General features: G+C 41.5%; 1 protein-coding gene across 6 annotated transcripts in view; it reads left to right on the top strand.

The window, feature by feature from the left end:
* Positions 1-724: 724 nt before the first annotated feature.
* VSIG4 (V-set and immunoglobulin domain containing 4) overlaps positions 725-26,048 on the top strand; it is a 60,007-nt gene continuing 34,683 nt past the window's right edge. For 2 of the 6 annotated variants that reach the window (XM_035712352.2, XM_025466059.3), the window contains exons 1-3: positions 728-919; positions 11,576-11,932; positions 12,765-13,046. In XM_035712352.2, the coding sequence (XP_035568245.1) occupies positions 865-919; positions 11,576-11,932; positions 12,765-13,046 (694 nt within the window). In that variant the 5' untranslated portion in view covers positions 728-864. Of the gene's footprint in view, positions 920-11,575; positions 11,933-12,764; positions 13,047-26,048 lie in introns of all 6 variants that reach the window. The other 4 variants (XM_025466060.3, XM_025466061.3, XM_025466058.3 and 1 more) reach the window with 4 other exon arrangements.

Here is a 26,048-nt window from a genome sequence, read left to right as displayed (position 1 = left end):
TTAAAAAATAAACAGGATCCCTGGGTGGCTCAACAGTTTAGTGCCTGACTCCCACCCAGGGTGTGATCCTGGAGTCCCGGGATCGAGTCCCACATCAGGCTCCCTGCATGGAGCCTGCTTCTCTCTCTCAAATAAATAAAATATTTAAAGAAATAAATAATAGAATCCTAATGAGCACACTTACCACCAAAGAGGTAGAGCTATTGGAGAAAAGTGATTCAAAGAGCTTTCTGAATATGAGATATGGGAGTATATATCCCTCATGCAACTTTACCCACGGGCTTGCCAATTATTTAAGCCTTAATTTGTAGAAAGCTCTTTCATACGCTTAATCTCTTAAAATCTGAAGCCACAGGCACCAACTCCCAAGACTGTTCATTTGCATAGGTGTATCACGCAGAAGTTGACTGCTGAATATTGTACAGGTCAGCAATGTTGATCTCTCCTCCCAGGCCCACCAAAAAGGAAAATACCCCTATATTGGAGAGAAAAAACTCATCCCAAAGGTCACCCCCCTCAAACCTCTGAGTCTTGTGGAAGAAACTCAAAATAAACACAGCCTGGGAGACCAAAGACCAGAGAGACCTATTGGTTCCATGGAAAGTCAAGTCAATATCCTAGCAGGGGGAAGAATTGCTTCACTCACCCTGAACCTCCAATCCCAGGCAGGGGAGGGAAGAGGTGCTCATGTGACTTGTGCTGAAATAGGGAAGGAAGGAGAATGTGAGATGGGGCTGGGAGTCCAAGTGAGAGATATAGAGGAGGAAGGGAACTGAGTAGGCACAGACGCTGGCAGCCATCAGAAGTCTAAGCAACTTTGATATCAGGAGTCTAGAAGAAAGGACAAAAGGGATTCTGGCTGTGATGGGGCTCTTACTGGGCCTCCTGTTCCTGGGCCACCTAACAGTGGTTACCTATGGTAAGGCAGCAGAAGGGGACTGGTTGCCACTGCTGGCATGGGAAAAAGGCTGGAGGGTTGGAACTGAATGGCTACTGAGGAAAGTCTATTTCTGCTGAATAGGCGAGTGTTCTCACATAGTGCTGCAGACTCTTTCAGCTTTGAGTAGGTGAAGACTGCTGAAGAAGCCAGGAGGTAAGTTTGGGAAAAAATGAAAAGGATCCTCTCTTGAAAAACATCCACATGATTTTCTAGTACTTGCCATATCTCTGGGACATTAAGAAGGTGCTCAATGCCACCCAAATCCCTCCTCCATTTTCTTTCACCTGAAATTCTATAGTTATACCTTAACCCCTCTGTCTCCAGGTCTTGATGCTTGTTAAGATGCATAACCTTCAAAGAAGGAATGTTGTCTAATAGCTAGATTGGACCTTAAAATTGGCCTAAACCCACTCTTCACTGCTATGAACAGTGCTCAAAATATCTGTTCACATATGTCCAGTGACTGAGAATTGGCCACTTTTCCAGACTATGTAGTCTATACAAGGGCAGTTCCAAATGTTAAGAAGTTCTTCCTTGTATTTAACTAAATTCATTTCCTTGTGGCTTCTATCCTAAGTCTGCAACTGTGTTCCTTGGAGACACATAGAACATATCTACTCCCTCGATGCTGTGACAACCCTTTAGAGTTCTGAGGGCAGACATCATGTCCCCTTGATTCATCTCTTCTCCAAGATAAACAAGCCCTAACTCCTTCAACTGGTCTTCACAAGTCTTGTTTCTTACCACCTCCTGGGGAAACTCACTTCCGTGTGAATATGGACCAGTTTTTCCAGGCTACCTTTGAGAAATTAATGCTGGATATATATCCTAAAAGAGGTCTGACTATCCCATAGAAACATTATGTCCTTGGGTATTTCTCCATCTTCTTTTATATCCATGAGAATTGAGACAGATTTTTAGGTAGCTAAGCCTAAGTAATAGCTAAGTGAGACCCAAGAACACCCCAAGGTGTTCTTGCTGAATCTCTGCTTGTTCCATATCTTTAGAGGGAGAGGCCAGATGTATGTTAGCTTGGTGTCTCCTATGTGATAAGAACTCAGCTTTTCATAGCTGACTCAAATTGTGCTACTCTATCTGTGACAAATCAAATTCTAGAACCTAAAGGTAAAAGGGATATTAAATTAAGTCTCCTGGGAGGGAAAAACTGGGCTCCAGGCCACAGAGAATTAGTGGCAGAGTTACTACTACTAAATAATAGTGCTTTCTTTAACAGATAAAATATTTTCATTCTCTAACATGTTTAGAGTACCCCTTTCTATTTTCTCCAAATCTGTTAGCTTGAGCTAATGCATACAGAGACAGGACTGGGACTCAGGGTAACATCCTGTACATGTTAAAGGTAAATTGTGTATGTTTACATGTGAGTGCTCTCATGTATATTGTTTCCTCCTCAGCCTGTGAAGTCCTCTAGACCTGGAAGCAGGTCTTCCTTTTGTGTGGAGTGTTCAACACTATAAACCTGAAGCTCTGGACCATTAACACATTCCCTCTCCTTGGATCTCAGTGTTTCTAGGCTATTTTTACAGTGAGGAGGTCAGCTTGGCTGGCCTCAAAGGACCCTGCCAGCTGAGCAGCACTTTAGAACTGTAGATTCACTTCTAAAAAGCTTCTAGGGGCCAGAATCAGCTGCTAGGTCAAAGACACATGTTGAAATAATCATAATAAAAATAAATTATTTTTTTAAAATATGAACATAAATGATAATAAAAAATAAATTTTATTTTATAAACATTGTAAATATTTTATTAACACTTATTATCTAAGCTAATATTCTATCCAGGAGTCAACCAAAGAGAGGGAGAGAGGCCAGACATGGAGATGTGGGATTCTGGGAAGAGCTCACTTTATGTTATGGTGAGAAGAGGAAGATTTAAAAAGGGACCCAGAATTGGCTCTATAAATAGGCCTATGCCCAGAAAGCCTTTCCTTTCTTTAGAATTGTTACATAGGCCCCAGGTTTTGCTCTTCCAAGTCCAGTTCCTATACCCAGAATGGGCTTCAGTACTGTCCCCTCTTTCTCAAATTAATTTTTTTCTTTTTTTAATAAATTAATTTTTTATTGGTGTTCAATTTACCAACATACAGAATAACACCCAGGGCTCATTCCGTCAAGTGTCCCCCTCAGTGCCAGTCACCCACTCACCCCCACCCCCCGGCCTCCTCCCCTTCCACCACCCCTAGTTCGTTTCCCAGAGTTAGGAGTCTATGTTCTGTCTCCCTTTCTGATATTTCCCACACATTTCCTCTCCCTTCCCTTATATTCCCTTTCACTATTATTTATATTCCCCAAATGAATGAGACCATACACTGTTTGTCCTTCTCCGATTGACTTACTTCACTCAGCATAATACCCTCCAGTTCCATCCACGCTGAAGCAAATGGTGGGTATTTGTCGTTTCTAATGGCTGAGTAATATTCCATTGTATACATAAACCACATCTTTATCCATTCATCTTTCGATGGACACTGAGGATCCTTCCACAGTTTGGCTATTGTGGACATTGCTGCTATAAATATTGGGGTGCAGGTGTCTCAGCATTTCATTGCATCTGTATCTTCCCAAAGATACAGCCTTGTGTCCTGGGGATAAATCCTACTTGGTCATGGTGAATAATTTTCTTAATGTGCTATTTGATTCTATTAGCTAGTATCTTGTTGAGAATTTTTGCATCCATGTTCATCAGGGATAGTGGTCTGTAATTCTCCTTTTTGGTGGGGTCTTTGTCTGGTTTTGGAATTAAGGTGATGCTGGCCTCATAGAATGAATTTGGAAGTACTCCATCTCTTTCTATCTTTCCAAACAGCTTTAGTAGAATAGGTATGATTTCTTCCTTAAACGTTTGATAGAATTCCCCTGGGAAGCCATCTGGCCCTGGACTCTTGTGTCTTGGGAGGTTTTGGATGACTGCTTCAATTTTCTCCCTGGTTATTGGCCTGTTCAGGTTTTCTATTTCTTCCTGTTCCAGTTTTGGTAGTTTGTGGCTTTCCAGGAATGCGTCCATTTCTTCTAGATTGCCTAATTTATTGGCGTATAGCTGTTCATAATATGTTTTTAAAATCATTTGTATTTCCTTGGTGTTGGTAGTGATCTCTCCTTTCTCATTCATGAGTTTATTAATTTGAGTCTCCTCTCTCTTCTTTTTAATAAGGTTGGCTAATGGTTTGTCTCTCTTATTAATTCTTTCAAAAAACCAACTTCTAGTTCTGTTGATCTGTTCCACAGTTCTTCTGGTCTCGATTTCGTTGAGTTCTGCTCGAATTTTAATTAACTCTCCTCTTCTGCTGGGCTTAGGGTCCATCTGCTGTTTTTTCTCTAGCTCCTTTATGTGTAAGGTCAGCTGTTGTGTTTGAGTTCTTTCCAGTTTTTGAATGGATGCTTGTATTGCGATGTATTTCCCCCTTAGGACTGCTATTGCTGCATCCCAAAGATTTTGAACGGTTGTATCTTGATTCTCATTAGTTTCCATGAATCTTTTTAATTCTTCCTTAATTTCCTGGTTGGGGATCCCTGTGTGACGCAGCGGTTTGGCGCCTGCCTTTGGCCCAGGGCGCCATCCTGGAGACCCGGGATCGAATCCCACATCGGGCTCCCGGTGCATGGAGCCTGCTTCTCCCTCTGCCTGTGTCTCTGCCTCTCTCTCTCTCACTGTGTGCCTATCATAAATAAAAAATAAAAAAAAGAAAAATTTCCTGGTTGACCCTTTCATCTTTTAGCAGGATGGTCCTTAACCTCCACGTGTTTGAGGTCCTTCCAAACTTCTTGTTGTGATGTAGTTCTAATTTCAAGGCATTATGGTCTGAGAATATCCAGGGGACGATCCCAATCTTTTGGTATAGGTTCAGACCCGATTTGTGACCCAGTATGTGGTCTATTCTGGAGTAAGTTCCATGTGCACTTGAGAAGAATGTGTATTCAGTTGAGTTTGGATGTAAAGTTCTGTAGATATCTGTGAAATCCATCTGGTCCAGTGTATCATTTAAAGCTCTCGTTTCTTTGGAGATGTTGTGCTTAGAAGACCTATCGAGGGTAGAAAGACCTAGACTGAAGTCATCAAGTATAAGTGTATTATTATCTAACTATTTCTTCACTTTGGTTATTAATTGGTTTAAATATTTGGCAGCTCCCACATTCGGGGCATATATATTGAGGATTGTTAAGTCCTCTTGCTGGATAGATCCTTTAAGTATGATATAGTGTCCCTCTTCATCTCTCACTACAGTCTTTGGGGTAAATTTTAGTTTATCTGATATAAGGATGGCTACCCCTGCTTTCTTATGAGGACCATTTGAATGGTAAATGGTTCTCCAACCTTTTATTTTCAGGTTGTAGGTGTCCTTCTGTCTAAAATGAGTGTCTTGTAGACAGCAAATAGATGGGTCCTGCTTTTTTATCCAGTCTGAAACCCTGAGCTTTTTGATGGGGTCATTAAGCCCGTTCACGTTCAGAGTTACTATTGACAGATATGAGTTTAGTGTCATCATGATATCTATTCAGTCCTTGTTTTTGTGGATTGTTCCACTGAACTTCTTCTTAAAGGGGAATTTTAAGAGTCCCCCTTAAAATTTCTTGCAGAGCTGGTTTGGAGTTCACATATTCTTTCAGTTCCTGCCTGTCTTGGAAGCTCTTTATCTCTCCTTCCATTTTTTTTAAAGATTTTATTTATTTATGAGAGACATAGAGAGAGAGAGGCAGAGACACAGGCAGAGGGAGAGGCAGGCTCCATGCAGGGAGCCCGACGTGGGACTCGATTGTGGGACTCCAGGATCGCGCCCTGGGCCAAAGGCAGGCGCTAAACCGCTGAGCCACCCCGGGACCCCTCTCCTTCCATTTTGAATGAGAGCCTTGCTGGATAAAGTATTCTTGGTTGCATGTTCTTCTCCTTTAGGACCCTGAATATATCCTGCCACCACTTTCTGGCCTGCCAGGTCTCTGTGGAGAGGTCTGCTGTTACCCTAATATTCCTCCCCATAAAAGTCAGGGATTTCTTGTCTCTTGCTGCTTTAAGGATCTTCTCTTTATCTTTGGAATTTGCAAGCTTAACTATTAAATGTCCGGGTGTTGAACGGTTTTTATTGATTTTAGGGGGGATCTCTCTATTTCCCTGATCTGAATGCCTGTTTCCCTTCCCAGATTAGGAAAGTTTTCAGCTAGGATTTGTTCAAATACATATTCTGGCCCTCTGGCCCTTTGGGCACCCTCGGGAACCCCAATTAAACGTAGTTTTTTCTTCCTCAGGCTGTGGTTTATTTCCCTTAATCTGTCTTCATGGTCTTTTAATTGTCTGTCTCTTTTTTCCTCAGCTTCCCTCTTTGCCATCAACTTGTCTTCTATGTCACTCACTCGTTCTTCCACCTCGTTAACCCTCATTATTAGGACTTCTAGTTTGGTTTGCATCTCATTCAATTCATTTTTAATTTCTGCATGATTGGATCTAAATTCTGCAGTCATGAATTCTCTTGAGTCCTTTATGCTTTTTTCTAGAGCCACCAGTAGCTGTATAATAGTGCTTCTGAATTGGCTTTCTGACATTGAATTGTAATCCAGATTTTGTAATTCTGTGGGAGAGAGGACTGTTTCTGATTTTTTCTTTTGAGGTGAGGTTTTCCTTCTAGTCATTTTGCTCCGTGCAGAGTGGCTAAAAACAAGTTGTATTGGGAAAAGGAGAAAAAAAGAGAGAAGAAAAGAAAAGAGAAAAAGAAAAAAGAAAAAAGGAAGAAAAAAGGAAAAAAGAGAAGAAAAAGAGAAAGAAAAATAAAGAAAGGGGAAAAAAGGGTGGGGGAAGCAATCATTAATCAAAAAGAAAGAAAAAAAAAAAACCACGGGGGAGTATCTTCTGATTCTGTATACTTTAAGTCCCTTGGCTTCCCCTGGAACTTGTCCGTCTAGCTGGTCTTCTGGGGGAGGGGCCTGTTGTGCTGATTTTCAGGTGTTAGCACTTGGGGGAGCCTGGTGCAGGGCTCAGTGGGGGTTGTTTACCCCGTGAGGCCCCTGGAGGAACAACCCCAGTGGCTGTGGCAGCTCTGGAAACCTGGATTCAGCCCCCACAGTAACTACAGAGCTCTCTGTCTGCAGGGCCTGGAGGCTCTGAGGCGGGGCCTCTGATCTGCTCAGCTTGGGGCAGGAGCGTCTTTGCTGTCATGGGCCCTCCAGGCCTCTGCCTGTCCCGGGGGAGGCTGGATCCTGGGCTGTGTCCTGGCGCCCTGTGCTCTGGGGCCTGCGCTGTTGGATTTACCCTCCCGGCCGCACAGCCGCCTCTCCGCAGAGCCACCCCTGAGCCCCTCCGAGCTGCTCCCGGGGCCACGCAGCCCCCTCCGCGGAGCCGCCGCCTGAGCCCCTCCAAGCTGCTCCAGGTCCCGCAGTGCGCGCTGCAGCCCTTAGGGAGCCTGGCGCACTCTCCTGGGCGTGTAGGTATCTGTTAGTGTCTCAGGGAGCCTGAGGGCATCCCCACCCTCCTGAGGTCCTGCTCTAACTCCCTGTGGGCGCCTTTCCACCTGGGAAGGTTGGTGCAGCTCCTGCTTCTCCGGGACAGGGCTCTCCTGTCCTGGGGACACTCGCCCGACCTTAGCCTGGCTCCTTGCGGGGCCCCTCCCCCTTGGATGCCTTTTGTTTCTTTCTTTTTCCCCGTCTTCCTACCTTGATAGAAGCACGAACTCTTCTCACTGTAGCATTCCAGCTGTTCTCTCTTTAAATCTCAGGCCGAATTCGTAGATTTTCAGGATGATTTGAAGGTTATCTAGGTAATTTGGTGGGGACAGGTGATTTGGGGACCCTACTCTTCCGCCATCTTGCCCCTCCTCCCTTAAATTCTTTTTCAATAAAGCCCCTTGAGTCGATGCTTAGCCCTGGTTTTCCTCCTGTGGGGGTATAATATTTGAAGAAAATCAATTTTTCCCTGAGAAATGAGAGCAAGGACTGGGAAAGGCTTTTCAGAAAGTAGCCAGCAGATAGGGATTCTTTTCCTAGGAATTTAGGTGGATATTATCCTAGAATAACATTCTTTAAGCCATGTCAAGTAGGCTCAAGTAAGGGGTTACTAGTTTCAGTTGTGGATATTAGATGAATAAGGTAAGAAGGCAGTGTAGCATCTTTATTCTAGGCCTCTAGGCCGAGCTCAGCTCCTGCTTTCTATGACTTTGGATAATCATGTTTCTCTCTCAGCTCGTCTATGTGTATTATGGAGGAAAGCAACTAAAAGCTTTTGCAGCTCTGCCATTCTAGAATTCTTCAAATTCTGTATTTCCTGGTACCTCAAGCTCTGTTACACCAAATATCTCAAAATTTGGTGGTTTTCTTGGATCTATAATGGGCAGAATATTCCCCCAGGAGGTGAGGTTTTCCTGAAATAGATTTTCCCTACCCAGTCTTCCAGCAAAGATAGGTGTATTGCTTAATTTCACCAACATTTCATATTGGCTATCAAGTCAGCCCTGTTGCTGTAGATACAGGCTACTCTGTCCTTTTCAACTGCCTTATAATCCAACGATGGCCTATTTCCTCCCCATAACTTTGGAGGTTCCCTCAGGTCGGTGAGGGTAGCTGTTTACCTTCTCATGTGCTAACTTCTCCTTCAGGTCATCATTAGAGCTGACAAATATCTAATCTAATCTAATCAATCTGTCCACTCTGGGGAAGACATATAGGGGACTTCTATAATATAAGAAGAATCAATACAAGTTTCTTTTGAAGGTATGAGACAGATCTGGCATTTATCCAGCACTTACTGAATGCTAGCCATTATCCTATGTGCTTTCACAGCTATAAGCTCATTTGATCGTCAAAATAACCCTCCATGGAAGGCTTATTATTACCTCCATTTTATTGATGACCTGAAGCTCAGATAGGTTTAGCAATTTACTCAAGGTTGCACAGAGATGTGGTGACACAGGTCACATGTTAAGACAAACCTTGGACTTTTATTGGTGTTATTCTTCTTACTACATCATGTAGTCTTTTGCTATTTTCCTGATCTCGCTAGGTGCTACTCTTCAGTGTTTCCCTAGTCTCTCTGAGAACCACAAGGATAGTTAGAAGGTGTAAGTCAATTATACTGAGGTTACCTTCACTTTGGAGATCAGAGTACAAGGTCTTTGTGTGTGTGATGCCCTGTGCCTACCCTACACTTCCTCTTTGTGATACCAATGAAGCAAGAGGAGGAAGAAGAGAAAACAAGAAAAAGAAGGAGGAAGAATAGAAGCTAGATGGAAGAAAGGGTTGAAGGAAGGAAAGAAGGTAGGAGAGGGGAAGAAAAAATAAAAGGGGAAAAAACAGGTAATTCTTAGAAATCTGGTTACTAACCCTGTCCCATACCCCTATTCTGGAATGTAGGGGAAAGAGTCAACTGTGACCTACTTTTAGAAGTGACTTTCAAGACTGAAAAATTGAGACTGGCTATTTACAATATTGACAGACCAGAGTGGACTATATAAGAATCCCCAGGAAGTTTCCAGAGAGGGTTATACAAGCAGTTCCCCCAAGATCAGAGAGAAAACATACAAACACATAACAAAGGCATTTTCAGCTGTTCCAGATGTCCTCACAACAGATTGCTGCCCTTTTGTCAGGAAAAGAGTGTGAGAACGCTTTTCAGAGGAGAGGCAGCAGATTTGGGAGAGCTGGAAGAAGATTAGTAAGAAAGAGCACATTAAAAAAAAAAGAGCACTTTAAACCAAAAGGCTTAGATGGTTTTCATGGGGCTTAAGGCTGGTATGTGTGTGCTTGCAAGTGACACATATGTGTTCATGATGATGATAATCCATGTCTGTATGCATATGGTGGTCTGGACCAGCAATAGAACAGTAAAACTCACTACCATCTGGTGAAAGTTCACCACCACCTAGAAAATAAAATTATTTAACTTCCATTTCCATTGTAGTCTATAAGCACTGAACCATCTAGAAGTGGAAGGGACCTTAAAGAGTAATGCTGTCCAAGACCTAAACAAAGCTCACTACTTCTCCCAGACCACTTAGTCATTCAATAAACAGTTCTGATTAATTATCAAGTTCATTGTTAGGACAAACCAAAATCTTCCCCTATCGCATTCCCATTTGTGGGTCAGAGTTCTGCTCCCTGCTCAATTTGAAACACTCCAGAAACTATGTGGTGGATTTAACAACATGGTCTCATGTTTATTTACTCTTTTTACTCAACACTTTTACCTTGGCCAAAATATGCTGGTAATGTTTTAAGAATCTCTGATGAGGACACAGGCTAGTGTCACCACATCAGTGGTACTTAGTATTTGGCAATAAATTCTGAGAGCAAGAATCCTCCCATCCTACTATCTGTTTGACTGAAGCCTTGGAATATTGGGCTACATAACAGGCATTTATTCAGTAATATCTTACATTTTTTTAAATTTTTTTTTAAATTTATGATAGTCACACACAGAGAGAGAGAGAGAGAAGCAGAGACATAGGCAGAGGGAGAAGCAGGCTCCATGCACCTGGAGCCCGACGTGGGACTCGATCCCGGGTCTCCAGGACCGCGCCCTGGGCCAAAGGCAGGCGCCAAACCACTGCGCCACCCAGGGATCCCACATCTTACATTTTGAACCTCCTTCTTCTAGGACAGATATAAAGAAATTGTCTACATACAATCCCTCACTCCTGGTTAAAGTTAAATAAAACACAAAATCCTCAAAATAAGAGCTTATGAATGAAAATTTCTAGTAGGAAATGATGGCTCTGTCACACCCCCAATTCCTCTCCCCTATTCTTCCCTCCCCAGCACACTAATGAGCAATCTCCTATTGGTCCTACTACCATCCTTACCACAGCCAGCTCTAGTATTTTATTCAGACCTTTTTCCTTTTCAGACATTTTCCTCTCCATTCTTCCTCAGGATGGAATTTTCCAATATACATTTGGTGAAACCTAAAAGAAACCAAAAGTGAAATACAGAAAGAGATGTCAGAAAAAAAGGTCAAGTTTACAAAGTGCAGATTTCAAATTCAACAATAACTAATGATTTTTGTTAAACATTTCACACAAATTTCCACCCTCAGAATTGTCCTTTGTCTGTGTCCTTCCTTCCTTCCAAAGAAGAGCTTAGCGTTAGGGATCTAAATACTGAGACTTTCTGAGGGAGCAATAGGAAATAAGCAGGGAATATGGCCCTTTCTTTCTTAGGTCTGTAGTCCCCACATTTCTCCAGGTATATAATTACATAGTAAAATATCCCAGATACAACTTTTCAACATTTGCTCCTATGCTTCCTTTGAAAAACATTGAAAGAAGTTCTTTTTTATAGACTTACAGAATTTCAGAGTTTGAAGAAAGCTTAGAGATCATTCCATTCATACTCTCTACATTATAGATTAATAAAATGGGTCCTCATGGTGGAAAGTGACTTATCCAGCGTCATCTCAAAGCAAAGCAGTGACAGGAAAGGAATTTTAAACTGTCAAGAGCCAAACAGTGCTGGGAGATTTCCTTCTGAGGACTGTTTCTGATTGATGGGAAGGCTGGCAGAGAACAAAAGGGAACATGAAATCTGAAAATATGATGGAAGGAAATTTGAGAGGTGTCTCAGAAGCCTCTTGAAGTCCTCCACTGCCATCCTAGCTCCCAGGTGGGTGTGCCATCTATGTCTGCTTTCTTCCTCCTCTTCAGGCCATCCCATCCTGGAAGCACCTGAAAGTGTGACAGGGCCTTGGAAGGGGGATGTGAATATTCCCTGCACCTATGGTCCTCTGCAAGGCTACACTCAAGTCATGGTAAAGTGGCTAGTACAACGTGGCTGGGACCCAGTCACCATCTTCCTACGTGATTCCTCTGGAGACCATATCCAGCTAGCAAAGTACCGAGGCCGCCTGCAAGTGAATCACGAGGTTCCAGGAGATGTGTCCCTCCAACTGAACACCCTGGAAATGGATGACCGGAGCCACTACACGTGTGAAGTCACTTGGCAGACCCCTAGTGGCAACCAAGTGGTGAGAGATAAGATCATCGATCTACGCATCCAGAAAGGTAAGTCACTGTGAGAGTAGGAAAGCACTGATAGACAAAGACCAAATAGAAGACAGTAATCCTAGAAAACCTCTAGAAACCCAGATAATTTTGTTCACTTGTACACAGGCTTTTATCAGTCATATGTATTAATCAGGAAATGTGGAAAGGCAGAGGGTCCTCAGGGTCATCACTCTCATAGTATAATTTAAGAAATGTTGGGAAGGGTTTCTGGCTTTTAAATCTCTACCCCTTCAAGTGTCCCAGAAATTTTAGCATCCACACCCTGGTTGCCCTCCTTGGGCTCTGGTTCTTGAAAGTCATAAAAATGAGTATATCTATCTAATCAGGATATTAGAGGGTAAATAGATGCTGACAAAGAAGCTCTGGTGAAAGGGATACTGGGTTTAGTCAAGATACATTTTGCTGATTTGACAGTTTCGTGAAAACCCTGGTCCTGGTAATCCCTGATAATCCAAAAGTGCCAACAACCCAAAATCTCTGTCCACTAAAGCCTAAAGAAACCTCTCTCTCTCTCTCTCTCTCTCTCTCTCTCTCTCTCTATATATATATATATATATATATATATATATATATATATATATATATATATATATATATTTTAACTCTGGATTATCCAAAATGTTGATAACACAAAACAGTACCTAATATTCCAAAGGAAGCTATTTTTATTTACATTATCCTATTTCTTACTCTCCTCCTTAATAAGTAGCCCCTTTTATTGTCCTTTGCAGATATATAATTATCTCTGTACCCAGCAAGGATGACTCAGCCTTGTCTTCACATATCCTTATAACTTCCCAGAGCCTCTGCTTTTGTCTTCCTTTTGCAGTCTCTGTTTCCAAACCCACAGTGACGACTGGCAGTGGCTATGGCTTCACAGTGCCCCAGGGAATGAGGATTAGCCTTCAATGCCAGGCTTGGGGTTCTCCTCCCATCAGTTATGTTTGGTACAAGGAACAGACCAACAATCAAGAACCTATCAAAGTAGCAGTGTTGAGTACTCTACTCTTCAAGCATGCTATGGTGGCTGACTCTGGATCCTATTTCTGTGCTGCCAAAGGCCGGGTAGGCTCTGAGCAGCGCAGCAACATTGTGAAGTTTGTGGTCAAAGGTGAGCAATCCTTTCTTTTGGTGATCCTTGCAATGGACCATCTTGTACTGAAGATACCTTGTACAGAGAAGAGAGTTTGTATGTGTGGAGATAGAGGGTGTCCTGGGTTGCACAATCACAAAGAAAGAAAAATTCTGGACTGATGATAATAAGGCTGGAGACAATGCCTGTCATGTTGTAGGTTAAGAAGATAAAGACAGTAAAGGGGAAAGTGACATTCACTAATTAAATCATATTTGCCAGATACAATTCACAAGAATTTAACACACATTTTGTAATTGAATCCCATATCTATCTCATGAGATAGCTATAATTACTCTCATTCTACAGAAGAAACTGAAAATCATAAAGGGACATTTATTTGCCCAGGAGCTCACGGTTAGGAAGTTCAAGTTGGAACTTGCACACAGATCACATACTCTTTCCATTATGTCTGATTTTCTCTTATGGTTGAATCTTATTTATTTGTTTGTTGTCTTTTTTTAGTATAGTTGACACACAGTGTTATATTAGTTTCAGGTAGACAACATAGTGATTTGACAAGTTTATACATTATTCTGTGTTCACCACAAGTTTAGCTGCAATTATATCACTATTACAATGTCATTGACTATAGTCCTTTTACTGTGCCTTTTAAACTTCTTTTATTCCCTAACTGGAAGCCTGTATCTCTCACATCTCCTCACACATCCACTCTGGCAAAAATCAGTTTGTTCTCTGCATTAATGGGTCTGATTCTACTTTTTGTTTATTCATTTCTTTGGCCCGATATGGTCTTTTTATGTATGTATGTATGTATGTATGTATGTATGTATGTATGTGTGTATGAGAGAGACAGAGAAAGCACTAGCAGGAGAAGGACAGAGGCTGAGGGAGAGGGACAAGGAGACTCCTCGCTGAGTAGAGAGCCTGGTCCAGGGATTGATTCCAGGACCCCAAGACTATGACCTGAGCTGAAGTCAGACATTCACCCAACTGAGCCATCTAGGCACCCCAGTATTTGCCTTTCTTAGTTTAACATATTTCACTTAGCTTAATACCCTCTAGGTTCACCATTTTGTCTCAAAAGACATAAATTTATCCTCTTTTATGGCTGTGTAATATACAGATATTATATCACACGTAATATATATCACACCTTCTTTATCCTTTTGTCTATCGATGGACACTTAAGTTGCTTTTATATCATGGCTAATGTAAATAATGCTGCAATAAACATAGAGGTATACATATCTTTTCAACTTAGTGTTTTCATTTTCTGTGAGTAAATTCCCAAAGGCAGAATTATTGGATCATATAGTATTTCTATTTTTAATTTTTTTGAAAACTTCCATATTGTTTTACATAGTGGCTCTACCAGTTTGCATTCTCACCAATAGTGTATGAAGTGATTTCTCCACATCTTCACCAATACTTGTTATGGCTTGTATTTTTTATTTTAACCATTCTGACAGGTATAAGGTGATATGTCATTGCTTTTTGTTTGTTTTGTTCAGTGAGGATTTTTTATTGTTATTTTATTGTTTGTGTTTAGTTTTGCTTCGTGAAATAAAAACCCAGATATCTACATAGTTTCCTTAATACCACCCCCCCTTCTTCTTCTTAAAGTCAAATGAAAGTTCTGGTTGAGGTCTCAATGAACATTGGCTCTGGTAAATCAATCTGGCTATTTCATACAGCATTATCCTGGGATTACTACAAACTATGTACATAAAGGCTGCAGGCTGAGGTTTAATTGAACAGCCCAGCAGTGATATAACTAAATGAATTTTGTTGCCTTCCAAGAGATCACTTTGGAAGGGAAGACATTTATTCAAACAAGGCTGCCATTTCCCAAAATACGTTGGGAACTAACTGCTTTTAAGTACTTATCCTAAGAGCCCCCTGAAAATTGCTATCCTCAGAATATAGCAAGGAAAATGACCATGCTGGCTGTATTTAGAATAGGAAACTAATGTTAGTTTGAGACTTCTAAGTTTATCTAGAGGGATTTCTTTCCCGAAGTTGAGTTGTAATGCATATGTGTGTGCTGTATGGTTTGGTCTACTAATTGGAGAAACAAGGGCAATCTCACTGTTAAGGAATTATATGGTCCAATTCTCTGAGAGTTGACAATATGGTCAAGCAGAGAGAACATTGCATGGCCAGAAAGTCCAAGAATTTTATACTTCATAAAGAGATAAGTTGAAAATTCTCACCTTTCTGTGAATTAGTTCCTAGCCCATTTGGGAAAGACCTTGCTTACAACCAATCAACTTGCCTATTCCTTATCAAAGTTTATGCTTACAGACAACATAGCTGTTAGGCAGTGCTTAACATTGCCCCCTACTGATGAAAAAGGAAACAGGCTCAAAGAAGGCCTTGTACCCTTCCCTGCTCTCAGACTTCTTTCTTCTATACCTCAAACTGGCTCCATGATTCTGGTTCCCTGTATCATCTCTGACATATGTAGCTCTGAGCTGTCATCCCTTTGTCTCACCCTCTATGCAGTGCCTCAGTTCTGGGAACGCCCTGTATGCTTTGCCCTTTTTCACACTCATGGACTGCTAAGCTCTCCTGATAAAACAAACACACAAAATAGCAGAGATGAAATTGATACCACTTTAATTTCATGCTGTATAATGTCAATTGCCCATCCTTGTGCTATTTACTAATTTTCTTATTTTTGTCCCATTCCTGATAGCAGCAGTTCAGAACATTTTCACTTTATTTTGGGCCTCCAGACCTACTCTCAGAACATGAAGTTACGTCCTCCTTCTTTGAGAATATCCAGAGACCCATGAGTTGTGACTTTTTTTTTGTATTTTATTGGAGTTCGATTTGCCAACACATAGTATAACACCGAGTGCTCGTCTCATCAAGTGCCCCCGTCACTGCCCTACACCTAGTTACCCCATCCGCCTTCCCACCTCCCTTTGCACTACCCCTTGTTCATTTCCCAGAGTTAGGAATCTCTCATCTTCTGTCACCCTTACTGATATTTCCCACTCATTTTCTCTCCTTTCCCCTTTATTCCCTATCACTATTTTTTATATTCCCAAAATGAATGAGACCATATAATGTTTGTCCTTCACTGATTGACTTACTTCACTCAGCATAATACCTTCCACTTCTATCCACGTTGAAGCAAATGGTGGGTATTTGCGATTTCTAATGACTTCTAATGGCTGAGTAATATTCCATTGTATTTATCTATCTATCTATCTATCTATCATCATCATCATCATCATCATAATCATCTATCTACCTATCTATCATCTATATATCTATCTATAAAGATAGATATATAGATGATATAAATAGATAGATACAGCATATATATAGATAGATATAGATGATATAGATATCTATCGATATGTAAGATAGAGAGATAGAGCATAGATAGATCTCACATCTTTTTTATAATAAATTTATTTTTTATTGGTGTTCAATTTGCCAACATACAGAATAACACCCGGTGCTCATCCCATCAAGTGCCCCCCTCAGTGCCCCTCAACATACAGAATAACACCCAGTGCTCATCCCATCAGTGCCCCCTCACCCCCACCCCTGCCCTCCTCCCCTTCTACCACCCCTAGTTCATTTCCCAGAGTTAGGAGTCTTTATGTTCTGTCTCCCTTTCTGATATTTCCCACACATTTCTTCTCCCTTCCCTTATATTCCCTTTCACTATTCTTTATATTCCCCAAATGAATGAGAACATATAATGTTTGTCCTTCTCCGATTGACTTACTTCACTCAGCATAATACCCTCCAGTTCCATCCACATTGAAGCAAATGGTGGGTATTTGTCATTTCTAATGCCTGAGTAATATTCCATTGTATACATAAACCACATCTTCTTTATCCATTCATCTTTCGATGGACACCGAGGCTCCTTCCACAGTTTGGCTATTGTGGACATTGCTGCTATAAACATCGGGGTGCAGGTGTCCCGGCGTTTCATTGCACATAGATGAGTCTTCTTTTCTTTATCCAATATGATACCATATTTTTAAAGATTTTTATTTATTTCTTCATGAGACACGCAGACAGAGAGAGGCAGAGACACAGGCAGAGGGAGAAGCTGGCTCCACACAGGGAGCCAGACATGGTACTCGATCCTGGGACTTCAGGATCATGCCCTGGGCTGAAGGCAGGCGCCAAATTGCTGAGAGACCAAGGGATCCCTCCATATATTTTTTATTGGAACATTCAGTCCATTTAAATTCAGAGTGATTATAGATATCAATTTAGTGCCATTTTATTACCTGTAAAGTTGCTGATTCTGTAGATTGTCTCTGTTCCTTTTCTAGTAGTTGTTACCTTTGGGCTCTCTCTTTACTAAAAGGATCCCCTTTAATATTTCTTGTAAGGCTGGTTTAGCGTTCAGAATTTATTTTTTTAGTAAATTTATTTTTTATTGGTGTTCAATTTGCCAACATACAGAATAACACCCAGTGCTCATCCCGTCAAGTGCCCACCTCAGTGCCCGCCACCCATTCACCCCCAACCCCGCCCTCCTCCCCTTCCACCACACCTAGTTCGTTTCTCAGAGTTAGGAGTCTTTCATGTTCTGTCTCCCTTTCTAATATTTCCCACTCATTTTTTCTCCTTTCCCCTTTATTACCTTTCACTATTTTTTTATATTCCCCAAATGAATGAGACCATATAATGTTTGTCCTTCTTTGATTGACTTATTTCACTCAGCATAATACCCTCTAGTTCCATCCACGTCGAAGCCAATGGTGGGTATTTGTCGTTTCTAATGGCTGAGTAATATTCCATTGTAAAATTAGACCACATATTTATCAATTCGCTTTCATTGGACACCGAGGTTCCTTCCACAGTTGGGCTATTGTGGACATTGCTGCTAGAAACATCGGGGTGCAGGTGTCCCGGTGTTTCATTGCATCTGTATCTTTGGGGTAAATCCCCAGCAGTGCAATTGCTGGGTCGTAGAGAAGTTATATTTCTAACTCTTTGAGGAACCTCCACAAAGTTTTCCAGAGTGGCTGCACCAATTCACATTCCCACCAGCAGTGCAAGACAGTTCCCCTTTCTCCACATCCGCTCCAACATTTGTGGTTTCTCGCCTTGTTAATTTTCCCCATTCTCACGGGTGTAAGGTGGTAATTCATTGTGGTTTTGATTTGTATTTCCCTGATGGCAAGTGATGCAGAGCATTTTCTCATGTGCATGTTGGCCATGTCTCTGTCTTCCTCTGTGAGATTTCTGTTCATGTCTTTGGCCCATTTCATGATTGGATTTTTTGTTTCATTGCTGTTGAGTTTAATAAGTTCTTTATACATCTTGGATACTAGCCCTTTATCTGATACGTCATTTGCAAATATCTTCTCCCATTCTGGAGGTTGTCTTTTAGTTTTGTTGACTGTATCCTTTGCTGTGCAAAAGCTTCTTATCTTGATGAAGTCCCAATAGTTCATCTTTGCTTTTGTTTCTTTTGCCTTCGTGGATATACCTTGCAAAAGTTACTGTGGCTGAGTTCAAAAAGGGTGTTGCCTGTGTTTTCCTCTAGGATTTTGATGGAATCTTGTCTCCCATTTAGATCTTTCATCCATTTTGAGTTCATCTTTGTGTATTGTGCAAGAGAGAGGTCTAGTTTCATTCATCTGCATGTGGATGTCCAATTTTCCCAGCACCATTTATTAAAGAGACTGTCTTTCTTCCAGTGGATAGTATTTCCTCCTTTATCATATTAGTTCACCATAAAGTTGAGGGTCCATTTCTGGATTCTCTATTCTGTTCCATTGATCTATGTGTCCGTTTTTGTGCCAGTACCACGGTGTCCTGATGATCACAGCTTTGTAGTACAACCTGAAATCTGGCATTGTGATGCCCCCAGCTATGGTTTTCTTTCTTTTTTTAATTTTTTTCAGCTATGGTTTTCTTTTCAAAAATTCCCCTGGTTATTCGGGGTCTTTTCTGATTCCACACAAATCTTAGAATAATTTGTTCTAACTCTCTGAAGAAAGTCCATGGTATTTGGATAGGGATTGCATTAAACGTGTAAATTGCCCTGGGTAACATTGACATTTTCAAAATACTAATTCTGCTAATCCATGAGCATGGAATATTTTTCCATCTCTTTGTGTTTTCCTCAATTTCTTTCAGAAGTATTCTATAGTTTTAAGGGAGATCTTTTACCTCTTTGGTTAGGTTTATTCCTAGGTATCTTATGCTTTTGGGTGCCATCGTAAATGGGATTGACTCCTTCATTTCTCTTTCTTCAGTCTCATTGTTAGTGTATAGAAATGCCACTGATTTCTGGGCATTGATTTTATATCCTGCCACGCTGCCAAATTGCTGTATGAGTTCTAGCAATCTTGGGGTGGAGGCTTTTGGGTTTTCTATGTAGAGTGTCATGTCATTGGCAAAGAGGGAGAGTTTGACTACTTCTTTGCCAATTTGACTGCCTTTTATTTCATTTTTGTCTGATTGCTGAGGCTAGGACTTCTAGTACTATCTTGAATAGCAGTGGTGAGAGTGGACATCCCTGTCTTGTTCCTGATCTTAGGGGAAAGGCTCCTAGTGCTTCCTCATTGAGAATGATATTTGCTGTGGGCTTTTCGTAGATGGCATTTAAGATGTTGAGGAATGTTTCCTCTATACCTACACTCTGAAGAGTTTTGATCAGGAATGGATGCTGCATTTTGTCAAATGATTTCTCTGCATCTAATGAGAGGATCATATGGTTCTTGGTTTTTCTCTTGCTGATATAATGAATCACATTGATTGTTTTACGAGTGTTGAACCAGCCTTGCATCCCGGGGATAAATCCTACTTGTTCAGAGTGAATAATCTTCTTAATATACTCTTGTATCCTGTTGGCTAGTATCTTGTTAAGAATTTTTGCATCCATGTTCATCAGGGATATTGGTCTATAATTCTCCTTTTTGGTGGGGTCTTTGTCTGGTTTTGGAATTAAGGTGATGCTGGCCTCATAGAACGAATTTGGAAGTACTCCATCTCTTTCTATCTTTCCAAACAGCTTTAGTAGAATAGGTATGGTTTCTTCTTTAAACGTTTGATAGAATTCCCCTGGGAAGCCATCTGGCCCTGGACTTTTGTGTCTTGGGAGGTTTTTGATGACTGCTTCAATTTCCTCTCTGGTTATTGGCCTGTTCAGCTTTTCTTTTTCTTCCAATTCCAGTTTTGGTAGTTTGTGGCTTTCCAGGAATGCGTCCATTTCTTCTAGATTGCCTAATTTATTGGCGTATAGCTGTTCATAATATGTTTTTAAAATCATTTGTATTTCCTTGGTGTTGGTAGTGATCTCTCCTTTCTCATTCATGAGTTTATTAATTTGAGTCTTCTCTCTCCTCTTTTTAATAAGGCTGGCTAATGGTTGATCTATCTTATTAATTCTTTCAAAGAACCAACTCCTGGTTTTGTTGATCTCTTCCACAGTTCTTCTGGTCTCTATTTCATTGAGTTCTGCTCAAATCTTTATTAACTTTCTTCTTCTGCTGGGTGTAGGATCTATTTGCTGTTTTTTTCTCTAGCTCCTTTAGGTGTAAGGTTAGCTTTTGTATTTGAGTTCTTTCCAGCTTTTGAATGGATGCTTGTATTGTGATGTATTTCCCCCTCAGGACTGCTTTTGCTGTATCCCAAAGGTTTTGAACAGTTGTATCTTTATTCTCAGTAGTTTCCATGAATCTTTTTAATTCTTCCTTAATTTCCTGGTTGACCCTTTCATCTTTTTTAGCAGGATGGTCCTTAACCTCCATGTGTTTGAAGTCCTTCCAAACTTCTTGTTGTGATTTAGTTCTAATTTCAAGGCATTATGTTCTGAGAATACACAGGGGATCATCCCAGTCTTTTGGTATCTGTTCAGCCCTGATTTGTGACCTAGTGTGTGGTTTATTCTGGAGAAAGTTCCATGTGCACTTGAGAAGAATGTGTATTCAGTTGCGTTTGGACGTAAAGTTCTGTAGATATCTGTGAAATCCATCTGGTCCAGTGTATCATTTAAATCTCTTGTTTCTTGGGATCCCTGGGTGGCACAGCAGTTTGGTGCCTGCCTTTGGCCTGGGGCGCAATCCTGGAGACCGGGGATCAAATCCCACATTGGGTTTCCGGTGGATGGAGCCTGCTTCTCCCTCTGCCTGTGTCTCTGCCTCTCTCTCTCTGTCTGTGACGATCATAAATAAATTTTAAAAAAATTAAAAAAAATAAAAATAAATCTCTTGTTTCTTTAGCGATGTTGTGTCTAGAAGACCTATTGAGTGTAGAAAGCACTAGATTGAAGTCACCAAGTATAAGTGTATTATTATCTAAGTATGCCTTATCTTTGGTTATTAATTGATTGATATATTTGGCAGCTCCCATATTCGGGGCATATATATTGATGATTATTAGGTACTCTTCTTGGATAGATCCTTTAAGTATGATATAGTGTCCCTCTTCATCTCTCACTACAGTCTTCAGGGTAAATTTTAGTTTATCTGGTATAAGCATGACTACCTCTGCTTTCTTTTGAGGACCATTTGAATGGTGAATGGTTCTCCAACCTTTTACTTTCAGGCGGTAGGTGTCCTTATGTCTAAAATGAGTCTCTTGTAGACAGAAAATAGGTGGGTCCTGCTTTTTTATCCAGTCTGAAACCCTGAGCCTTTTGATGGGGTCATTAAGCCCGTTCACGTTCAGAGTTACTATTGAAAGATATGAGTTTAGTGTCATCATGATATCTATTCAGTCCCTGTTTTTGTGGATTGTTCCATTAGACTTCTTGTTAAAGGGGAATTTTAAGAGTCCCCCTTAAAATTTCTTGCAGTGCTGGTTTGGAGGTCACATATTCTTTCAGTTCTTGCCTGTCTTGGAAGCTCTTTATCTCTCTTTCCATTCTGAATGAGAGGCTTGCTGGATAAAGTATTTTTGGTTGCATGTTTTTCTTATTTAGGACCCTGAATTTATCCTGCCAGCCCTTTCTGGCCTGCCAGGTCTCTGTGGAGAAGTCTGCTGTTAATCTGATATTTCTCCCCATATAAGTTAGCAATCTCTTGTCTCTTGCTGCTTTAAGGATCTTCTCTTTATCTTTGGAATTTGCAAGCTTCATTATTAAAAGTCGAGGTGTTGAATGGTTTTTAATGATTTTAGGGGGGAATCTCTCTATTTCCTGGATCTGAATGCCTGTTTCCCTTCCCAGATTAGGAAAGTTTTCAGCTATGATTTGTTCAAATTCATATTCTGGACCTTGTTCCGTTGGGCGCCCTCGGGAACCCCAATTAAACGTAGATTTTTCTTCCTCCTGCTGTCACTTATTTCCCTTAATCTATCCTCATGATCTTCTAATTGTTTATCTCTTTTTTCCTCAGTTTCCCTCTTTGCCATCAACTTGTCTTCTATGTCACTCACTTGTTCTTCCACCTCTTTAACCCTCTTCATTAGGACCTCAAGTTTGGGTTGCATCTCATTTAATTGATTTTTAATTTTGGACTGATTAGATCTAAATTCTACAGTCATGAAGTCTCTTGAGTCCTTCATGCTTTTTTCTAGAGCCACCAGTAGCTTTATAATAGTGCTTCTGAATTGGCTTTCTGACATTGAGTTGTATTCCAAATTTTGTAACTATGTGGGATAGAGGACTGTTTCTGATTCTTTCTTTTGAGGTGAGGTTTTCCTTCTAGTCATTTTTCTCAATGCATAGTGGCGAAAAACAAGTTGTATTGGGAAAAGGAATAAAAGAGAGAAGAGAAAGTAGGAAAGATAAAAAAAGAAAAAAGAAAAAAGAAGTATAGGAAGAGAAAAAAGAAAAAGAAGAAGAAGAAAAAGGAAAAAAGGGCAGGGAGCAAACAGAAATCAAAAAACAGAACAAAACAAAAAAACGGGGGGGAGTGTCCTCTGATTTTGTATACTTTAGATCTCTCGACTTCCCCTGTAACTTTCCAGTACTGCTTGGTCAATAATTTGTTTTTCCCCTGTCTGTCTAGCTGGTTTTCTGGGGGAGGGGCCTGCTGTGCTGATTTTTAGGTGTTAGCACTTGGGGGAGCTCCTCAGCCCTCTGCCTGGTGCAGGGCTCAGTGAAAGATGTTTAAGCTGTTTATCCTGTGAGGCCACTGTGAGGCTCAGTGGGGGTAGTTTATCCTGTGAGGCCCCAGGAGGAACAACAATAGTGTCAGTGGTCAGCTCTGGAGCCCTGGATTCAGCTCCTGCAGTAACTATGGAGCTCTCAGTCTGCAGGGGCCTAGATGCTCCGGGGGTGGGGCCACTGATCTGCTCAGCTTGGGGCAGGAGTGTCGTTGCTGTCCTGTGCCCTCCTGGCTTCTGCCTGTCCAGGGGGAGCGCCGGATCTTGGGCTGTGTCCCCAGTGTCCTGTGCTTCCGGGCCTTCGCTGCGGGAATTGCACTCCTGGCAGCGCAGCCCCCTCTGCGCGGAGCCTCCACTGAGCCACCTCCAAGCTGCTCCCGGGGCCGCGCAGCCCCCTCCACGGGAAGACTCTGCCCGAGCCCCTCAGAGCTGCTCTCGGGTCCAGCCGTGCGGAGACTGCAGCCCTTTAGTGAGCTGGTCCCCGAGATGTGGCACGCTCTCCCTGGGGCGCAGGTGCTCTGTTAGTGTCCCTGGGAGCCTGAGGGCATCCCTGCCCCTCCTGGGATCCTGCTCTCTCTGTGAGTGCCTTTCTGTCCGGGAAGATTGGTGCAGCTCCTGCTTCTCCGGGCGGGGCTTTCCTGTCCTGGGGGCACTCGCCCCGGCCTTAGCCAGGCTCCTCCCAGGGGCCCCTCCCCCTTGGATGCCTTTTGTTTCTTTCCCCCCTCCCCCCGTCTTCCTACCTTGATAGAAGCGTGAACTCTTCTCACTGTAGCATTCTAGCTGTTCTCTCTTCTAGTCTCAGGCTGAATTCTTAGATTTTAAGGATGATTTGAAGGTTATCTAGGTAATTTGGTGGGGACAGGTGACTTGGGGACCCTACTCTTCCGCCATCTTGCCCCGCCCCTCTAGTGTTCAGAATTTCTTTAGTTTCCTCTTTGTCCTGGAAACTTTTTATCTTTCTTTCTATTCTGAATGACAGCCTTTCTGGATAAAGTATTCTTGGTTGCATATTTTTTTCCATTTAGTCCCTTGAATTTATCATGCTGGCTCTTTCTGGCCTGCCACATCTCTGTGGACAGGTCTGCTGCCACCCTTGTGTTTCTGCCCTTGTAGATTAAAGATCTCTTGTTCCAAGGTGCTTTCAGGATTTGATCTTTATCTTTGAAATTTGCAAGCTTCATTATCATATGTCAAGGTGTTAACCTATTTTTACTAATTTTGGGTAGATTCTCTTTGCCTTTGGGACTTGAATGCTTGTTTCCTTCCCCAGATTAGGTAAATTCCCAGGTATAATTTGTTTAAATAAGCCTTCTGTCCCTCTCTCTGTCTCTTCATCTTCTATGACCCCTATTTCACTTTATGGAATCACTGAGTTCTCTAAGTCTCCCTTCATGATCCAGTACTTGTCTTTCTCTCTTCTTTCCAGGTTCATTATTTTCCATCATTCTATCTTCTATAATACTGACTCTCCAGCCTTGTTTATCCTTGCTGTTAGAGCCTCCATTTGTGACTTCATTCCAGTAATAGCATTTTTAATTTCAGCTTGACTAGGTTTTAATTCTTTTATTTCTTCTGTTAGGGATTCTTTAGTGTCTTCTATGTCTTTTTTTCAAGCTCGGCTATTATATTTATAATCATTGTTTTATTTTTTAAGATTTTATTTATTCAGGAGCGACTGTACAGAGAGAGAGAGAGAGAGGAGAGGCAGAAACACAGGCAGATGGAGAAGCAGGCTCCATGCAAGGAGCCCATTGTGGGACTTGACTCCCCCCCCCCCCCCGGACTCCAGGATCAAGCCTTGAGCCAAAGGCAGACACTTAACCACTGAGTGAGCCACCCAGGCATCCATATAATCACTGTTTTAAATTCTAGTTCAGGGATGCCTGGGTAGCTCAGCGGTTGAGTCTCTGCCTTCCGCTCAGGGCGTGATCCCAAAGTCCAGGATTGAGTCCCGCACTGAGCTCCTTGCAGGGAGCCTGCTTTTCCCTCTGCCTATGTCTCTGCCCCTCTCTCTCTTTCTCTCATGAATGAATAAATAAAACGTTTAAAAACATAAATAAATTCTAGTTCAGATATCTTGCTCATATCCATATGGATTAAGTCCCTGGCAGTGAGTACTGCCTTCTGTTCTTTCTTTTGGGATGAATTTCTTCATCTCATCATTTTGTCCAGAAAAGAATAGAAGAAAAGGGAGAAAAGACAGCAATAAGAACAATAAGAAAAAAAAACAGAAAACAAAACAAAACAAAATTTAAAAAACTCAAACCAGAAACAAAACAGAAGAAAACAAAAAACTAGATCCTGAATGTGTTTTGGTCTGCTTGTTAAGAGAAACTAGGTTCCAATGTAGGAAAGGAAGAAAAACATATATACACAAAAATAAAATAAAATCAAAGAAAGAGGGATCCCTGGGTGGCGCAGCGGTTTGGCGCCTGTCTTTGGCCCAGGGCGCGATCCTGGAGACCTGGGATCGGGTCCCACGTCGGGCTCCCGGTGCATGGAGCCTGCTTCTCCCTCTGCCTCTCTCTCTCTCTCTCTCTGTGACTATCATAAAAAAAAATCAAAGAAAGAAACAAAATTAATATATATAAAACATATATAATTTTAAAAGAATAAAAAATAGAAAGAATAATAAAATAGCTGAAAATAACACTGAAAGACTAAACAGTTTTAAGTAACTCATGAATGCTATATTCTGCTTTCATCAAGAGCTGAAGTTTTGCAGTTGTCCATGATTCATAAGCTTGTTGCTAGGCAGTTATTCCTGCTGGTCTTCTGTGGGAGGCACCTGTTGAGCTGATCCTTAGGTGCCTTTGCAGTTGTTTTGGAAACATTCCTTCATTCCCAGGAGGCTGGGCTCAGAGTCAGTAGTTCCAATTTCCACTATGTGGTACTGTTTTGCTCCCTGAATGCTTTCATCACAGATAGGAGGGATGAAAATGATGGTACCCCACTCTCTAACCCAGAAGCTGA

Source organism: Canis lupus, chromosome X (genome assembly GCF_003254725.2).
Source record: "Canis lupus dingo isolate Sandy chromosome X, ASM325472v2, whole genome shotgun sequence".
Lineage (NCBI taxonomy): Eukaryota > Metazoa > Chordata > Mammalia > Carnivora > Canidae > Canis > Canis lupus.
This window is presented reverse-complemented; position numbering and strand designations above follow the sequence as displayed.